An 18,837-nucleotide genomic window follows, 5' to 3' on the forward strand; every position below is an offset into this window, starting at 1 on the left:
ATGAATTCTTTTCATTGGGGTAAGAATGTGGGCCTATGTACAATCAGTAATGTATTGCTTTTCTTCTCAAGGAGTGGGAGGAAGAGAATTTAGAACTCAAGATTTTAAAAAGTGAATGTTAAAACATTTCTTATATGTAATAGGGAAATATTTAGCAAAAACAAAATGTATTTAAATTTTTATTTAAAAACCAGGGGAATAAAGAAAAGTAGACTAAAGTTGATAGACTTTTGTTAATTAAAGATTCTGGTGAGCCTTTCCAATTTCCTGCTCTCTCTTATGCTCTCACCATTCCAAGGGAAATAAATGAAAGTCCAGGCTACAGAAAGACTAATTGCCTTCAGGGTCACCTCCTTTTGGTGTAATAGGCTTTGATGCAGAAAAGCATGACTCAACGGTTTAAATATTAAACTCTTTTTATTTTATCCTCAGGCCAGTTTTCTTCCAGAGTATCCGTTTCATTTCAAAGAGGGAAATAAGGCCTGTTTAAAGATTATAGGAGCAAATGGAAAATAAAGACTTAAAGGTTAAATGGAAAGTGAGTCAGTGGGTTCCTAGGGGAGAAGTAGAAAAAAAAAAAACGATAGCTTGGCTTCCTTCCCTAGAAACAACCCTGAGACATTCATGGTCCCACTAGAGTTGAAGGGTCCTGAGCAGAGCTCACATTCATTCCTTCGTAAGCATGTATTTAACTCTTGCTTTTTGCAAGTTCCTCCATTTTGTGGGGAATGGGGGGGGGGAAGATTTGAAACTCAGACTTTTTAAAAATGAATGTTAAAGGGGCAGCTAGGTGGCGCAGTGGATAGAGCACCAGCCCTGGAATCAGAAGGATCTGAGTTCAAATCCATCCCAGACACTTAATAATTCCCTAGCTGTGTGACCTGAGGTACTTAACCCATTGTCCTGCAAAACAAAAATTTTAATAAGAGAATGTTAGAAAAATATCTTATGTGTTAATTGGGAAATAACAAAATAAAAATATATTCAAGAAGCTTTTTAGTCAAAGGTTTGGGGCTGAGCAATTCAAATATTTAGATAGTACTTAACATTTCCCAGACACTATGCAATTGTTACTTCATTTAATCTCCACAGTAACCTTGGGAGGTGGAGGGATAATGATTATTCCCTATTTTACAGTTGAAGAAACTAAGGCAAACAGTTGAAGTGATTTACCCAATGTCACACAGCTTGTATCTGAGTCTTGAACTGCAATTTTCCTGACTCCAGACCTGGCATCTCTATCCATTTCACCAACTTAGAAAGTGCTAGGGGCGGCTAGGTGGTGGTGTGGATAAAGCACTGGCCCTGGAGTCAGGAATACCTGGGTTCAAATCTGGTCTCAGACACTTAATAATTGACTAGCTGTGTGGCCTAGGGCAAGCCACTTAACCCCATTTGCCTTGCAAAAACCTAAAAAAAAAAAATCCTAAGAAAGTGCTTTGGGGAATCAGAAGAGGGAGAGATTACTTTTTAGCTAGGAAAATGAGTCAGGGAAGGCCTCATGGCAGATGAGATACCTGGGCTAACGAACGGAGTTGACCCTTGAAGGAAGGAAGGATTTTCACTGGAAGGAAGGGGACTCATTCCAAAGACTTAAATTCAAGACATTGTGAGTAATAGCACAGAATTAAGAGAATTCCGGCACGAAAATAGAGGATAAAGAGTAATCTTATATGTGAAAAAATAAGAGTATATGAGAGTATTAATAACAATAACTTGATGTTTTAAGGTATACAAAGTGCTTTACATGTATTATCTCGATCACATAAGAGATAAAACTGGAAAGGTGTATTGGAGACATAGTGAGAAGGTAGACAAAAGAAGACAAAAGTCTATCAGAAATTTCTGTTTAAATCAATTGGCAATGGTGAGGCATTAAATGGTAGCAAATTAAGATTTTTGAAGTGATATTTTAAGTCAGAAAACCCACTGACTAAGTTCCCTTTTCAATCTGTCTTATTTCTCCTCTCTCCTATTCCTATTTAAGATTTTTTAAATTGTGGGACTTTGAGATCAAGTATAGGTATATGAATTATTCTGACATTTTTTTTTCTTTTTTCACATTAGGTTATAATTCTGATGATAACCTTTGTGAGCCAAGCCCAGATCTAGAGTTTGCTAACCACAGGCAACATGGTAAGTCGCCCATATTATGTCATTTAGCTAGGAAAGTGTCTCATTTTAGGAATATATCTCCCACAAGCACTCAGTTAAATAAGTATTCATTAACCCTTTAATTTTTTTCAATAAATCTATTATCAGAGGAGGGGAAGAGAGTATGAATGTATGAATGTATATATGTATATATTAGGTGCTGGGAATACAAAGACCCCCTTCCTGTGCCCCCCCAACAAAAAAAAAAACAAGCCTTCCCTCAAGAAAGGATTCTGCTAGAGGAGTGAGATTTTTGTTGTCATGTTTTCATAAGAGCTGGTTATTTCTTGTCTTTTTGTGTCCCATGGTGTCCAATTTGGAATACTCGGAGCATATATCTTTAGGGAAAGTAGCCAGTCTCAGTTATTATCTTGGCTTCCAATCAAAGTTGCAGTAATATAGAAGACTGAGATTATTATAGAGGATAGTTTTGTTTTTCAAAGGAGATAATGTATTCAGAGATCTATGTAGGTCTTAAAACTTCCCTCAAGCCCCTCTCTCTCTCTCTCTCTCTCTCTCTCTCTCTCTCTCTCTCTCTCTCTCTCTCTCTCTCTCTCTCTGTGGTATATGTGTGTGTGTGTGTGTGTGTGTGTGTGTGTGTGTGTGTACATATATAATCTTCTCCCCCTGCCCTCCCTCCTCCCCTCTCTTCTCTCCCTCATCCTACCTTTCTCTTTCCATGCCTCCTTCCCTGTCTTCCTTCTTTCCCTCTCCTCAACTTGCTAGATAAGATATTTATGTATGTCCTTCCTTCCCTCCCTCTGTTCCTCCCCTCCTTGCATATATATGTATCTTTCTCTGTGTCTGTGTCTCTTTTCTCTGTCTCTCTTTCTCTCTGGTCTCTGTCTGTATGTCTGTCTCTCTCTCTCTCTCTCTTGCTCTCTTTCGCTCTGTCTCTGTTGTTGAACTGGGATAACATCTATGATTTCATTTCCATGGGAACCTCTCTAGTGAGGAAATTCCCTTCTCCAATTCAAGTCAGCACCTTCTCTAGTCTTAGAGACTAGCTTAGAACATTACAGGTTAAGTGATTTATTATTCAAGGTCACATAACCAATCTCTAGAGATCAGGCAGAACTTTAACCCAGGTCATCTTGGCCTTAGGGCTGCCTCTGTAGATATTATATCATACTGCTGCTTAATATCATTATTATTGTTATTATTAGTAGTAGTAGTAGTAGTATTTGTCTAATTTCTGAGAGCAATTCTATTACAAAGGACATTGTCTTATCCAATCCCTTACCATTCTAAAATCTTCATAGAAACGTATATTAGAGCCAGTCAGACGGACAGTTTTCTGTAATTGCCAGGCTGGAACCTGAATCATCCTCTTTAAGTCAGAAGCAGATGAAATGAGCAGGTTGAAGACATAACAAGTATAGGTTGCACTTCATCCGAATGACATCTGTCAAGGATACCTACTAAGGATGGAGCAGAGTGCCAGAAGAGATACCGAATTTAAGGAAGAAGGTATCTTAGCCATATTGAACTAGCCCTGCAGTCAGAAGGATATGACTTATATGTAAATGACTCAATTACAAGGCAAATGCATTTAGGGAAGGATAAGTGGGGATGTACTGGAGCCAGATTGTGGTTTTTTGTTTTGTTTTGTTTTACTTTTTTTTTCAATCACAAGCATTTACAACTCAGAAATCAGCAAACTACAAATCCAGGACTTGTTCCCTTGTTCTGCTGATTGTCTAGACTTAGAAAAGTAATAGAGAAAATATCAATAATAATATCTTTTTTTTTTGGTGGTGGGGAGTGGGGAACCAGTTATTAAATCTTTACCAGCAGACCTTTGTGTATAAGCAAAGTACTCTGTGAGGTCCAAGGAGGGAAGGGACATTATCAACTGAGGAGAATAGAGAAGTTACATTTTTTTTTGAAGAAATGATCTCTGAGCCAGGCTCTAAAGCCCTGCTGGCCATATAAGACCCTCAAAATCATTTGGTTTGGTGTTGCCAAGGCAACTGCAGGCTGGACTCACAATTCAATAAATCTAGGAACTTTTCAGGATTAGAATTTTTTAAGTTGATTATTTTATATAGCTCACAAATGATGCTATAAATATCCAAATGGCCCTTAGCAGAAAAGAGGTTTCCCCACCCCTTCTCTAAAGGATGGGCATTAATTCAAACTGGAGGAATAATATGAACAGGGGCACATTATTCTTCAGGGTCTGTTCCAGGAGACAGCATGGAGTCCCCAGGTGGAATTTAGAACAAGCTAATAATGGATTTTGAGGGAAGAGACACAGTTGTTTGGGCAAGGTTGCTGTGGGAACTGCCGGTCATTCTCTAATTTTTTTTTCAAGAAGACTAAAATATTTAGGAAGATAAAGTATACCAATATTGGTATAAGATATGGCAGGAATGGAACAGAAAAGCTTTTATTAAGTACTTTTTAAAAAATTTTTTGCAAGGCGTGGGGCTAAGTGATTTGCCTAGGTAATAAGTATAAGTAATAAGTAATAAGCTAGGTAATAAGTATCCGAGGCTGGATTTGAACTCAGGTCCTTCTGACTCCAGGGCCAGTGCTCTAAATGCCCTCTAAGTACTTATTTTGTAGTTCTTATGATAAATCAGTATTAAGGGAATATAGGGAGAGATTCCCTGCTCTCAAAGATCTCATGTTAATTGGAGGAGACAAAAGGCATAGTTTGCCTAATATCCAGGGTACTGAGCACTTGACTGATTGATTTGATTAAAATAAATAAAAGGTAATTTGGAGTTGGCATCAATGACTGAGAGGATGGATGCTAAGAAAGGCAAGAGGTGGGAAGTTTCATTTGAGCTAGACTTTGAAGGTTTCTACCAGTCCAGAGTGAGGTGGAGAGAGATGGGGACCACATATAAAACCATGGCATCAGGAGATGGGGTGGCCTGTGTTGGGAAGAGCAGGAATGCCAGTTTGGCTAAACTATGGAGTTTGTGATAAGCCGAGGAAGGACATTCTTGTTGACCTCCTCAAGACCCCAACCTGGGCTTCCTAGCCCCTCTTCACCCTCCTTTCCTCCTTGAAACCACCTGTTGAAGCAACACCCATCCTTCATAGTCCAACTCTCCAAGTCATGTCTTCAAAGAAAACTTGCCTGGTCTCTATTGGCAAAGATTTAACAATTGCATCTCAGAAAATGCAGAATACCATACCTCCTCCAGAGCATTTCCAAGAATAGAATAGAGATTTTGGATTATTTCATTAGATCAGTTGTCTTTTCTTCTAAACTGTACACCTGATCATGGTCTTCTTAAATAAATATTGCTGTTGCCTTTCAGTGTCCCGGCCTCATAGCTTAGAGAGTAGCAGGACGGCGTCAGGCAACAGCTCGCCTCTTAACTTAAAAGGTAAGCACCATGGTTCTGTTTAGGTTTTTTGCAAGGCAAATGGGGTTAAGTGGCTTGCCCAAGGTCACACAGCTAGGTAATTATTAAGTGTCTGAGGCTGGATTTGAACTCAGATTTTTCTGACTCCAGGGCCAGTGCTCTATCTACTGCACCACCTAGCCACCCCTATGGTGGATTCTTAACATGCTAAACAGCAGCCCACAGGAACTGTGACCAATGCCAAGACACTAGATGGAAGGTCTTCCAGGGTGTTGGTCCTGAGTAAAGTTCTAGGCAGCCCAGCTTCATTGAAAGAGTATTAGATTGTAGAGTCAAGAGGATCTGAGTTCAAATGCAAACTCTTGACACTCGTGCAAGTTTGGGCAAGTTATTAAATCTCCCTAGGTCTCAGTTTCCTAATCTGTAAAGTGAGATTGAATGTAAAATGATTAACTGTCTATTGAGATCCCCATCTGACTCTATAGTGTTGATTGATGCAGGGGATGAGACATAGATCAGGAGGAACTGGGTTCAAATCTAGGCTCAAATGATTAATTACTGTGTTTTTTCATTTGTAAAATGGGAATAATAATCTCACATAACCCTCCCAGGTGAAGATCAGAGATATAATATTTGTAAAATGTTTATTATGATGTCCAGAGCATATCAGGCACTTAATAATCACATTTCATTCATTCTTATTTCTGTAATAATATTATAATGGCAAATTAATATAATATGTAATTATACTACTTATTAGTAAATGTAATTGTACTTAATGTTAATGTTAACTATTATACAATATGTGTTCTATAATCATATATAATTGGTTAATTATATATTATTTATAAATAACATGCAATTAATTATATAATAATATATTGCATAATCAAATATATTACTTGACTTAGCTCATGTGATTTATTTATAAATAATTATTTATTAATTTTTTAGGTATTTTTATTAGAAAAAAATTTAACTTTTAAGTAGTAATGTTTAATTAAAGATGGAATTATACTTAATGTTAAGATCATATTTAATAATGGGAAGCTGTATAATAGAAAAGAAATTGAATTCCTGAAGTTCTAAACCAATTTAGGCAAGATGGAAGATGGAGGGGATCTTGGAAGATGAGAGCGGACTTAAAGAATACATATGTATCTATATATCTAGATGTAGATACATAACAAGTCCAATGCCACCCTTAAATGGAAAGCAGTGGTAAAGTAGTGAATTAGGAAAAGACATTGAAAAGTAAAGGTGTGGGGCAGCTAGGTGGCATAGTGGATAAAGCACTGGCCCTGGAGTCAGGAGTACCTGGGTTCAAATCCGGTCTCACGCACTTAATAACTACCTAGCTGTGTGGCCTTGGGCAAGCCACTTAACCCCATTTGCCTTGCAAAAAAAAACCTAAAAAGAAAAGTAAAGGTGTTCTCTTGCTTGACTGGATAGTTGTGTTCTGGGAAAAGAGCTGTTTTGAAGTAATACTTTTTGTAAATAAAAATAATTTTTTGAATGTACTAAGTGAGCTCATTTTATTAAAGTTAGCTTTTATTCTATCTGCTAAATTGTTTATTTGTTTGATTTTTTAAACTAAAGACCAAGGATGTCATAGATAACAGAATCCACAAATATCTCACAAATTCTGCTATTGTGTGTACTTAAAAGCTGTCCTGAGGAAAAATGAGATGAATTGAGTTTACAACTGCCATGTTTCCTTTCCTTAGGGCAGGTTAATGAACTGTGGAGTTGTTAACTCATGGAGAGGGGATAGTTGCTGGGATGAAAAGTCTCCATAAACGAAATCTTAGCAGCATAAATTTGCAAGTGGTACAGCACATAGCTCTAAACCTGGGGTCAGAAAAACTTGAGTTCCAGTCCTGCCATAGGCATTTACTAGCTGTGTGACCTTGGGCAAGTCACATAACCTCTCTCTGCCTCAGTTTCTTTATCTGTAAAACAAGCCTAATAACAGTATCTACCTTTCAGGGTTGTTGTGAGAATCAAATAATGTTTATGAAGCATTTTTTCAAAGCCTTAAAATACTAAGTAAAATATTAGTTATTACTATTATTATTTTAACTGGAGATCATTATAATTAGAGACCATTAAGTCTATCCCTTTCACTTTACAGATGAGGAAACTGAGATAGATTAGTAAGATAGATTTGCCCAGAGTCGTACAGTAAGTGTCCAAGGTAGAATTTGAACCCAGGTCTTCCTATCTCCATATCACTAGTAATTAGGTCTAAGATTGAATAGTCAAATGTCAAGACAGACACACATACATATATACATACACATACATACCCCTATTTATTTGCATGAACAATTTAATTTTTTAATCAGTCTTTCAACTGTATTAAATTCTAATGCTCAGAAGATCAGCAATTTCTGGTGTGTATCCCACTCTGCATGTTAAGAGAGAATCTCATAAAACTCTGTGAGTTCAAAAAAACTCATCAGCAGGTAGTCGTCCTTCTATTATTTAAGGTTTCCTACAGTCTATTATTGGCAGGTCTATACCATAGGCCTGGCCTGTTCTACTTCCTAATACTAATGCTCTCAGAAGCCAAAATTTCACTTCAACATCATATGAGGCATAGGAGAGAAGGTATTGGGTATAGCTTTACTTTAGCTTATCTTGCCTTTTTTTTAATTTCTTGTGAAATTTCTAATGAAAATTTCAAAATGTCCTTTAAATGTCCTTTAAAATCCAGTTTATAGGGGCAGCTAGGTGGTGGATAGAGCACCAGCCCTGGAGTCAGGACTACCTGAGTTCAAATCCAGCCTCAGAGACTTAATAATTACCTAGCTGTGTGGCCTTGGGCAAGCCACTTAACCCCCTTTACCTTGCAAAAACCTAAAAAATAAATACAGTTTATAAAATCTTTAGAAAATTTAAATAACTTGAAACTGTTACCATTTTCAGAATGAGGGGAGGAATTAATACTTTTTGTAAATAAAAATCACTTTTTAAATGCACTAAGTGAATTCAATTTATTAAAGGAACTCTATAGGTTTTTTTTTTTGAATGAGGAGGGAGAGAAATTTGCAACTCAAAAATCTTGTAAAAAAATGAATGCAAAAATTTTCCACAATGTGTAATTGGGGGGCAAAAATAAAATCTAAATGTCATTAAGATCAGTAAGATACTGTATTCCTTTTAATATCCATTGAAAACAGGAAAATATATTGGCAATGTTACTTTCTCTCCACAGTCTTCCTCCTGCTAAATGTGAGCTCCTTGAGGAGCTTTTGCCCCTTTTTTTGTATTCCTAGGACTCATCACATAGTAAATTGCTTAATAATTACTAATAGATTATCTGACTTCCTTCCAAATTCAGGTTCTTCTGATCGCATCCATGGCAGATCTGAGAGCTTTGGGAGTGAAGATCTGGTCCCCAGCAGGGATGTGGCCACTTTGCCTCGAGATATTGGGTTGAGCCGCTCCACACTATCTGTGAGCCGACAAGAACACCCTCCATCCAGGAATGGGTCAGTCCCACAAGAGTCTCTGCCGAAGAATAATCCTGGCCAGCCTCATGCCATCAGACAAAGCTCTGCCTCCCCAGGCAGTGAGATGGTGACTTTGGAGGAGTTTTTGGAAGAGAGCAACAGGGGATCCCCCTCCAATGTAAGTTGGGCATTGCTAATGAATAAGCAGCTTGGATTTTGAGCCAGAGAAAGACCTCATAGCCTGGTCTATGGTCAGGGGCTCTGAATAAAGAACCAAAGGTGGTTGATGTATGATGAGGTATAATTCGTTAATTTTGGGGAAGGATTCAGTTTACCCACTTGTGAACTGAACTGGTAACACCAATGAATATAAGTAGTGACATAGTCCAGTAGATAGAATGTTCTGGAGTCAGGAAGACCCCAGTTAAAATCTAACCTCAGCAATTACTTAGCTGTATGATCTCTGCCTCAGTTTCCTCATTGATTAAAATAGGAATAATACTAGTGCCTATCTCCCAAGATTGTTTTGAATGAGGATCAAATGAGATATCTAAAATGCTTAGTAAACCTCAATGCACTAGGTGAATACTACCTACTGCTAATGATGATGATGGTGATGATGTTTGCAAACTACTTTGAGCTGCTCAAAAGAAAGGGAACATCATTGCCCCAAACCACAGAATGTCCCCAGACTACATGGGGGTGCCCCCGTGGCCCCAGGCTTCATCAAAGTCTCACCTGAGTTGTTGGTGGAAACTTAGTGTCAGAGCTCTGTCTCTCCTGCCTCCCTGTGTGACCCTCCGATGCTCATTCAACTTTGTTCAGCTTTCTTCTCTGTAAAATTGAGAGAATGGGGCAGCTAGGTGGCGCAGTGGATAAAGCACCGGCCCTGGAGTCAGGAGTACCTGGGTTCAAATCCGGTCTCAGACACTTAATAATTACCTAGCCGTGTGGCCTTGGGCAAGCCATTTAACCCTGTTTGCCTTGCAAAAACCTAAAAAAAAAAATTGAGAGAATGTTACTTGGTTCCTGCAAGGAAAGTATGTGCAGTGTTATCAATATAGGAATTCTTACTCATGAAGATAAATTGCAATACAATACACATTTATTAAGGTCCTACTATGTTCCATACCCTGTGCTAGCTAATTGCCAAGGATACAAATGAGATCATGAATCTGTTTTTTTTTTAAGATTTTGCAAGGAAGGCTATGGGGTTAAGTGGCTTGCCCAAGGCCACACGGCTAGGTAATTATTAAGTGTCTGAGACCAGATTTGAACCCAGGTACTCCTGACTCCAGGGCCGCTGCTTTATCCACTATGCCACCTAGCTGCCCCCTCTCATGAATCTTTTTCAATTAGTGCTCCCTCATTCTAGTTCCCTGGTATAACTATATCTTTGATGGTTGAAAGAGCTCTTTTCCAGGTTGCAATTGTTAGACTCTGCCATACCTTCAAGGTATATCTTTCCTTCCTGTATTATCCAATCTCCTAGATAAAGCTGTCTCTACCAACTGCTCTGCTTCCTTTCCTCTGCCTCACTTCTCAATCCTTTGCAATCTGGCTTTCAGTCTGATCACTCAACTGAAAGTGCTTTCTCTGAAGTAACTAGTGATCTTTTTAATTGCCAGATATGATGATCTTTTTGTTTTTTCCTCATTCCTAGTCCTTCTCAGCATTTTCTGTTGCCTTCAACACTGTTGGCTGCTCTCTCCTCCTGAATACACTCTTTTCTCTCATGATGCTTCATGATGCTTCTGCTCCTTACCTTTCTGATCAATCCTCATTTTTCATTGCTGGATCAACATATACACTACACCTTCCTTGTTGATGTCCCCCCAAGGTTTTGTTTTGGGCCCTCTCTTTCCTCTGTATTCTCTCTTTGGTAACCTGGTTTAACTTCATGGGTCTGATTAAACTCTGTATGTCAGTGACTCTCAGATCCACATATATCCAACCCCAGAATGTTCTGTGATATAAATCCAACATTCATCTATATATCCAACATGAGTATCCATGTTATTAATTGTCCATTGAATTTCAAACTGGAAGTCCCAGAGACCTATTAGAATCATTAATACTGACCCAATAAACTTATTATCTTTTGCCCAAATTCTCCTTTCTTGTGAACATCCCTTTTTCTGTTAGAGACACCACCATCCTTCCCAGTGTCTGAGGTCTGTAACCTTGGCATTATTCTGAACTCCTTGCTCTCACCTCATACAACTAACCAGTCAATAAATCTTGCTCTTTCTGCCTTTACAAGATCTTTTGCATTCTGTCCCTTCTCTTTATTCTCATAGTTGCCCTTATCACTTCTTACTAAATTATTCCAACAGCCTCCTAAATTAATTTCCATGTCTCAAGTCTCTCACCACTCTGGGCTGTGCTGTTTATTGCCACAAATGCAATTTTCTTTAAGCTCAGAGCTGCCTTCTGCATTTAACAAACTCCAATTTAACAAACTTCTTGTCTCAAAAATAAAATATAAATTCCTCTGTTTAGCTTTAAAATCCAACACACCCTAACTCTAGCTTCTATTCTAGCCTCATTGGACATTAATCTCCCTTCTCCCATATGCCATAGTAAATATTTAGTTGCTATGACCAAAAATTATTCTTGACCTCAATAAAGATAGTGAGACTGGTCTGAGACAATAGATTTTCAGCCCATTATTGGTCCCATATTTAGGATTCCCAAATTGGTAGGACCATTCTAGGCTTGTAATTATGACAGGATCACTTCTACAATCGGAAGAGGCATTCATTGGGGGGAAACTTAAGAAATGCCATCATAGGATGCACCAATTAGAAGTATGTGGGACATGGGGTGGCTAGATGGCACAGTGGATAGAGCACAAGCCCTGGAGTCAGGAGTACCTGTGTTCAAATCTGGCCTCAGACACTTAATAATTACCTAGCTGTGTGGCTTTGGGCAAGCCACTTGACCCCATTTACCATTCAGAAACCTTTAAAAAAAAAACCAGAAGTATATGGGACATGACAATGTAGCTTTACTCTGACCTGATTTCATTTTGCCCTCAATAATAGATACCACCATTTGCATGACTATTTGCCAGGTCAGGATGTTTAAGCACGAGAAAAAAAAGACTTAAAAGGGAAAATAAGTTATATTTTAGGGGTTGTCCAGTAGAAAAGGGATTACATTGTACAGAACCTTGAGGATCCAAACTAGGGCCTGAGATTGTAGGAAGTTATAGTTAAAATTCCAATATTTGAAAGGACTGTTTTGTGAAGTATTCATTTAAAATACATATATTAAGTATCTTTTGGGTGCAGAACACTGTGTTTGGTCTTGAGACAGATAAAAATTTTAGAGAAGTGTGGTCCTCATTTGTGGAGTTTACTTGCTAGTCACTTAGCAAGAGAAAGAAATAGTGAATGCATGTGAGAATTTCAAAATAATTTCCACTGTCCAAAGGAGAAAGTTATTACTGAACAGGAGGACTCAGCAAAGGCTCCTTGGAGGAGATAATATTCAAGTATTCAGGCTGGGGTTTAAAGGATGGGTATTTGTAGTATTTGGAATATCATAGACAGAGCTGCAGAATTAAGAAGCTGCAAGGTATGTGTTATAAATTAGAGCAGAGAGTAGATTGTCTTAGCTTGAAAAGAGAATGATGAGGACAGTCCTGACTGGAAAGTTAGCATTAGATTGCAGAACACCAAATGTTATACAAAGGAAGTTCCTAGAAGTTTTAGAGCAGTGGATGTCTTCGTGGCTAACTAAATATCTATATTAAAAATAAAAATTATTTTCTCATCAATGTATATAATAGAGAGAGGGTGGAAACCCTGGTAGATAGGAGGCTGGTGGAGTAGTCCAGGTGTCCAGGTGGACAACAATGAGGGCTTATAGTGGCAGTAAAAATAAAGAGAAAGGGGCAGATTTGGAAGTTTTTGTGGACCTTAAAATAGCAGGACTTGCTGACTTGATTGGAGAAGGAAGAGTCAACAACAATTCCAAGGTTTTAAATGATGTAGCCATACACTGACATGATGAAGGCAGAGGGGAAAAATAGATCTAGGATTGTGGCATGGGAGAATAAATTGGATCTTGAGCCATTTGAGATATCCAAAATAGAACTTGTTGCTTCCTCTCTCCACCCCTGCCCCCATCCCCAAATCTGCTCCTCTTCCAGACTTCCCTGTTACTATCAAGTACACCAATCATTTTATTTTTATTTATTTGTTCATTTTTTAAATTTATTTTTGTTTGTTTTAAAAGAGCAACATTCATCCATTTGCAAATTTATGAGTCCACATCTTTCTGCTTCCTTCCTTTCTCTCCCCACTCTGCATGACAATGAACAGTCTGGTGGAAGCTGTACATGTTACCTTCGTGTTTAGCTTATTTACATATTAGTCATTTGGTGAAATAGGCATTAGTACTAAGGGGAAAGAAAAAACCTTAAGAATGGAAGTAAAAACATAAGGAATATTTTTTAAAAAGTGAACAAAATATGTATCTAGATTCCATGGTTTTTTCCCCTCTGAATCTGGATGACATTGTCCATAACCAGTTTCTTTGTTGAAGGACATCAGTCATTGAGGCTCACAATCTTGAAGGCAGTTCTTCTCACACTCATCCCACCTACACAATCTGTTGCCAATCTTGTCATTTCTATCTCTGCAAATCTTTTCTAATATTCCCTTTCTTTCCATTTGTGTGTCTGTCACCTTAGTGTAGACCCTCATTGTCTCATGCCTAGACTATTGCAATAACTTCTGGTTGATCTCCCTTGTTGAGTTTCTTTCACCCTACCCCAGTACATTCTCCTTTTAGCTGTTCAACCCATTCTAAAGCTCAGCCAGTTAAGAAACTTTCTCTAATTAGAAAAATAAGTTCATAGATGTAAGCCATAGAAACATCTAGCTGAGCTTTTCCCTGCTCATTTTATAAATAGTAAATGTGAAGAGGGAACTTAAACCCTAGTATTTCTGACTTCAAGACCATCTCTTTCACCCTTCCATGATGGTACTCAGAGGAAAATTCAGTACTGGAGAGAAAAATTTGAGTTTTCATAGAAAAGATAATTGAAACCACTGTAGTGAATTGAAATTGTGGAGGGAGAGAGTATAAAGAGAGATTAGAGAGACATGGACAAACTTTTAGGGAGTGCATATTAGTTTGTCATCCAAATGACAGAGAATGAACAGTTAGAAGAAAAACCAAAAGAATATGGTGTCCCTGAGGCCAACAGAGGAGAGAATAGTGGGTGTCAAAACTGCAGAGAGGTCAGAAAGATGAGGATTGAATGAAGCATCTCAAATTTAATGAGTAGAGTAATTGGTGATCTTTGAAAGAGAAATTTCAGTAAAGTGATGGGGGGGTGGAAGCCAACTTATACAGGGTTTAAGAGAGTTGAATAATTCAGAAGTTGAGGCATTAAATAAAGGCAATTTTTATAATGAGATGTCACTGAGAGTTGGCATGGTAGCTGATTACAGTGGAAAGGTCCAAATATTGGTCAGTAATGAGGAAAACTGCTTAAACCAGAGCAGTATGTGAAGCCAAACTTCAGGCAGCATCTGAGTCTCCCAGATTGGCCCAGCCTCCACAAAAACCTGCCCTTGGGAAGATCTAACAGACCCTAATACCCCTCCCTCAAGTGCCCCAGCTAATAGAAGTGCTTCACTAGACAGGGCTTCAGCCTGGCTTCTGTGGACTCTAAGGTGCCACATGATTAATACAATAAGCTTGGAGAATTATAAAACAGCCCCTGACACCAAATCACTGATATGTGACTCTTGTATGTATTATAACCTCTCTGGTTCTTATCCCTAGTCCTGGGTATGACATTGCAGATTTCTCTTCCTAAGTATGTATTAAGCATCCACTTTATGCCAAGACCCTATCCTAAGTGGTAGGGACACAAAATAGTCATACCCTCAGGAAGCTTATATGCTTTTTGTAATACCTAGTCTTTCTAAAATAATTGATAGAAGGTAAGAGGGGAGGGGGAGGAGGCAATAAGCTAGAAATCATCTGGGTAACTGGGAACAGCAACTAGACTAGTATTAAAAAATTTACCATACTCTAAAAATTAGATCATGTGGGGGGGTCATCTTGTATTATTATATATTTATTCATATTAATACTATTCATGTTATATTTATGATATATGATTATGGATGTATTATTCTACACACTAATATAGTACATCATTATAGTATATTTATATATAATATGCTATATATAGTATATGAGTATTTATAGTATATTAAATTCATTTTCATGATCTGCCTATCTTCAGTCTCATTCTCATTCTGTCCTTGCTTATTCCCTTTCAGTGGCAACACAACTTAAACGAGACTGAAATGATTTCATTGCAACAGTTTCTGTTAGAGGCTGATTCATTGTACCCTTCTTGCCATTCCCCTCCTTTCTTCCAACACCTGGAGCCCCCGAGGGGCCTGGAAGACCCAGTCCTTGGCCCTGCAGTTGATGAAGAGATGCTGAGGCCGGGCATGGGCAGGGCCAACCGGAGAACAGCTTCCCTGTATCTCTCAAGGGTACCCATCCCCGAGCTAACACTGCTGTCACCAAGACCCCTGACTTACCTTGTCTCGAGCAGGCTCATTGGCACAATTGGCAGCATCACTCTGGATTTGTATTACTGCTTACAACTCCTCAAGAGCAATAACCAAAATGACTTGTGCTTTCACTGCCCAGATATGGATGGTGTGGGATGACATGTCCTAGTGTGGGACTCTGGTCAACTTGGACAGCCAAAGGAAAGAATCATCCCTATTAGTTATTTTTTAAAAAATTACAACATAATTAGTATTGGACCTTGGAAGGTCAAACTCTGCCTTTTCTCTTTGGTGGCTTTCAATAAGTCAAATCTCCTCAAAGCATGTTTTCTCTGTAAACAGAGTTTAGATTTGATCTCTTATGGGTCTTCCTAGTCCTACAATCCTAAGCTTGATTATGATGATATAGGCCAGTTCCAATCATAGTAGGTTCCTTGCACTTAGGAATGATTTCATCTTTTGCATTTGTTTGACCAGTGCTAAAGAAATGTTGATTGGTATACTTACTTTCCTCATCTTCTTTGGCACAAAAATGTTTAGGACAGCCAGATTAAGCTCCCTCTTAAGGTGTGGATCCCAAATTGCTGAAATCTATCTTCTAGAGATGGTCATGTTCACTAACAGTTCTCTGTTTGCTAAGCCCTAACAGCATCAGCTTCAACCTGAATTCTAACTCTCACATCCTGCATGAATTCACCTGCCTTGATTTTATTGTAATATAGTCATTGGGTAGTGGTTGGGAAGGTTTTAGGCAGAATATGGGGAAGAGGGTGAGGCCCAGTGGCTTACTCAAATAACCCAGATAAGACTTGTTGCTGTGGTGACTTTGAGAAGTTTATGCAGATGCTACAGAATGTGATCAGATCTTGACTTAATTTTTCCCTTTGCCACCAAGGTCCCTCTGTAGGAACAGAAGGCACTGCTTAATTCACTGGTGTGGGCTGAAACAGTTTCACAATGTAATTAGTGGGGATTCATGGATGTGGCTACCTGAATAATTAAAAATTGACAATTAGACTGTTCAATCAGGATGTCACAATGTAATTCATTTTTACACACATCCCATTGATGATCTCTTCTAGGTTCTCCAGTTATCTCATTCTGTCTCTTTTCCTATCTCTTTTTCCCTTTCCTCTATCTCCCTTTTCCTCCCCCTTTTTTCCCCCTCCTTCCTCTTTCTCTTTTTCTTCTTTCTTCCCTTTCTCTGTTTCTTTTCCTGCTTTTCTCTCAGGGTAGTTCTTAGTAAGGAAGGTGTTAGGAGGGTGAGTACTAGCAACCCTTCGTTAACTAATTTATAAATTATCCATCATATTTTCCAACTCCAGCTAATTTTGTTGCACATTTATACCTTCAGGTTTTGAACAAAAGACAATAGAATGCAGCCCTATGATTTCTGATTCTTTGATTGGTTGAACAAAAGAGAAAGATAAAGTTAAAATGGGTGACCACTTATTTACCTTTTATTCCTGACTCTGCCACTAATAGGCTATGTGAACTTAAACAAGAAACTTTGCTCCTCAGTGTTCTCCTCTGTAAACCCTGGGAATTGGCTCCAAAGACTCTTACTGTCTCTTACATTCTCTAACTCTTTTTAAATCTACTATGGAGTCTTGATTCTAGAAGACTATCCCTCAATTCCGATACCACTGCTAATCAGGTGATGGTTTCCTATAATGAACAGCAGGGATAACTCATTTCAAGTCACTTTGGCTAATTTGTGTACTTCCTGTTGAACACCTCTGCCATATAGAATTCCATTGTGTTGAATTCCATTGTGACAGCCTAGGACAGACAGTGAATTTTCAAAAATATCCTTTGTATTCTTACTCACTTTGATTTTTTTGTCCCTACTTTTCCAGGATACTTGCACTAGCCGAGACGACTTGCTGAATGACTACTTTAGAAAGGCTAATGATCCTCCTGCCATTGGAAGCCCACTGGGTCCCCCTGTCAGGAAAGAAGGAACAAAAATGCCCACCAACTTTGTGGCACCCACCATCAAAATGGCAGTCAACACAGCTGAGGGAAAACTGCTCAAACCAGGGCAATATGTAAAGCCTAACTTTAGACAGACAGAGCCTGAGCCCCAATCCTGCACTCCCAGCTCCCTGAGATCAACTCAGCCTCCCCAAAGCCTACCCCTGAGCAGACCTAAACAGGCCACTCTTCCCCCACCCCCTTCTGGTAGGAGTGCTTCACTCAACAGAGCCTTCAGCCTGGCTTCGGCAGATCTTCTTCGTGCTAATGGGCCAGATGGATATAAACAAGAATCTCCACAGAAGCTTGGGGGAGATGCTCATGGGGGCAAGGAACCCAACAGCCAGACCCTTAGGCTCCCATCATCCTCCAGCCTTCACACTCTCTCCAGAGAGAGACCCCAGTCTGCAAAGATCGTTGGTTCTTCTCAGGGTCCCAGTTCTCGCAATCGTCAGTTTGACTCAAGGCGCTTCTCCTTGGCTCCCCCAAAGGAAGAGAGACTACCTCCTCATCTGCAGTCTTCCGCTTCTCCCTCTGTTTCCATGAGTGGCAGTGGGACGGGCATTTCCCAGCAGCAGGAACACAGCCCTGGTCTAGGACAGTCCTTTTCATCCATACCTATTTCAGCAGCCAGGACTAAACCCAAGATCCCAACGCATACCGGGGAAGTAGCTACTGTTGCTCCAGTCCGTATGGTATCCCACCTCCCCGAGGGAGAAGGGACCTCTTGGCAAGGCCAGAATGATGGATTCATATCTAAGAGCCAGACTAAAGCTCCGGATTCTTCTCATTCTCCTGTGCTAGAGGACTTCAGTAGAGGAGGGGGCTCAAAGAGTACCCCTGGGTCTCCGGAGCCCAGTGGGGACCAGCAGACCGTGTGGTATGAATATGGGTGTGTGTGACCTATGCCCTATTATAGAAAGAGCCACACAGTGAAACTACTGACACTTTGGTATTGGAGTATGTATGTTGGCTTGGCTTGGCTTGTTGATTTTTGTTTTTTGCCTGTGGTGCAGGGAAGAAAGGGGCAGCTTTAGAATAAGGGAGGGGATTCTGAGATTTTTTTTTTAATTGAAACACTGTGCCAAGTCTTAAAGAACATTCCACCCCGAAATTTGTAACCTGTCCTGTTTTATCTGCTGCTTCCAGTAATTTATTTCTCATGAATGAAGTACACTTTAGCATGGTCAATATTTAAAATTAAATGTTAAAATTTTCATTCCCTCTCTTCCAGACACTATCATAAATCCCACTTAAGACACTTATTTTGTTTTTGTACTTTTAGAACTAATCTTAAGAACAGATACATTCATAAAATTGAAAGTTGGTTTGAACTGGGTTGGTGTAAGAGAATTTCAAGGTCTCATC

The 18,837-nt window shown here is 39.1% G+C and overlaps 1 protein-coding gene across 4 annotated transcripts in view; it reads left to right on the forward strand.

Annotated features, from left to right (window-relative positions):
• The window catches only part of CCDC88C (coiled-coil domain containing 88C), a 234,001-nt gene extending 215,418 nt beyond the window's left edge, over nt 1-18,583 (forward strand). For 2 of the 4 annotated variants that reach the window (XM_074235494.1, XM_074235497.1), the window contains 5 exons: nt 2,068-2,136; nt 5,433-5,501; nt 8,827-9,116; nt 15,250-15,471; nt 17,352-18,583. In XM_074235494.1, the coding sequence (XP_074091595.1) occupies nt 2,068-2,136; nt 5,433-5,501; nt 8,827-9,116; nt 15,250-15,471; nt 17,352-18,371 (1,670 nt within the window). In that variant the 3' untranslated portion in view covers nt 18,372-18,583. The remainder of the gene's footprint in view (nt 1-2,067; nt 2,137-5,432; nt 5,502-8,826; nt 9,117-15,249; nt 15,472-17,351) is intronic. The other 2 variants (XM_074235496.1, XM_074235495.1) reach the window with 2 other exon arrangements.
• The last annotated feature ends 254 nt before the right edge of the window (nt 18,584-18,837 follow it).

Source organism: Macrotis lagotis, chromosome 4 (genome assembly GCF_037893015.1).
Source record: "Macrotis lagotis isolate mMagLag1 chromosome 4, bilby.v1.9.chrom.fasta, whole genome shotgun sequence".
NCBI classification, from domain to species: Eukaryota; Metazoa; Chordata; class Mammalia; order Peramelemorphia; family Peramelidae; genus Macrotis; species Macrotis lagotis.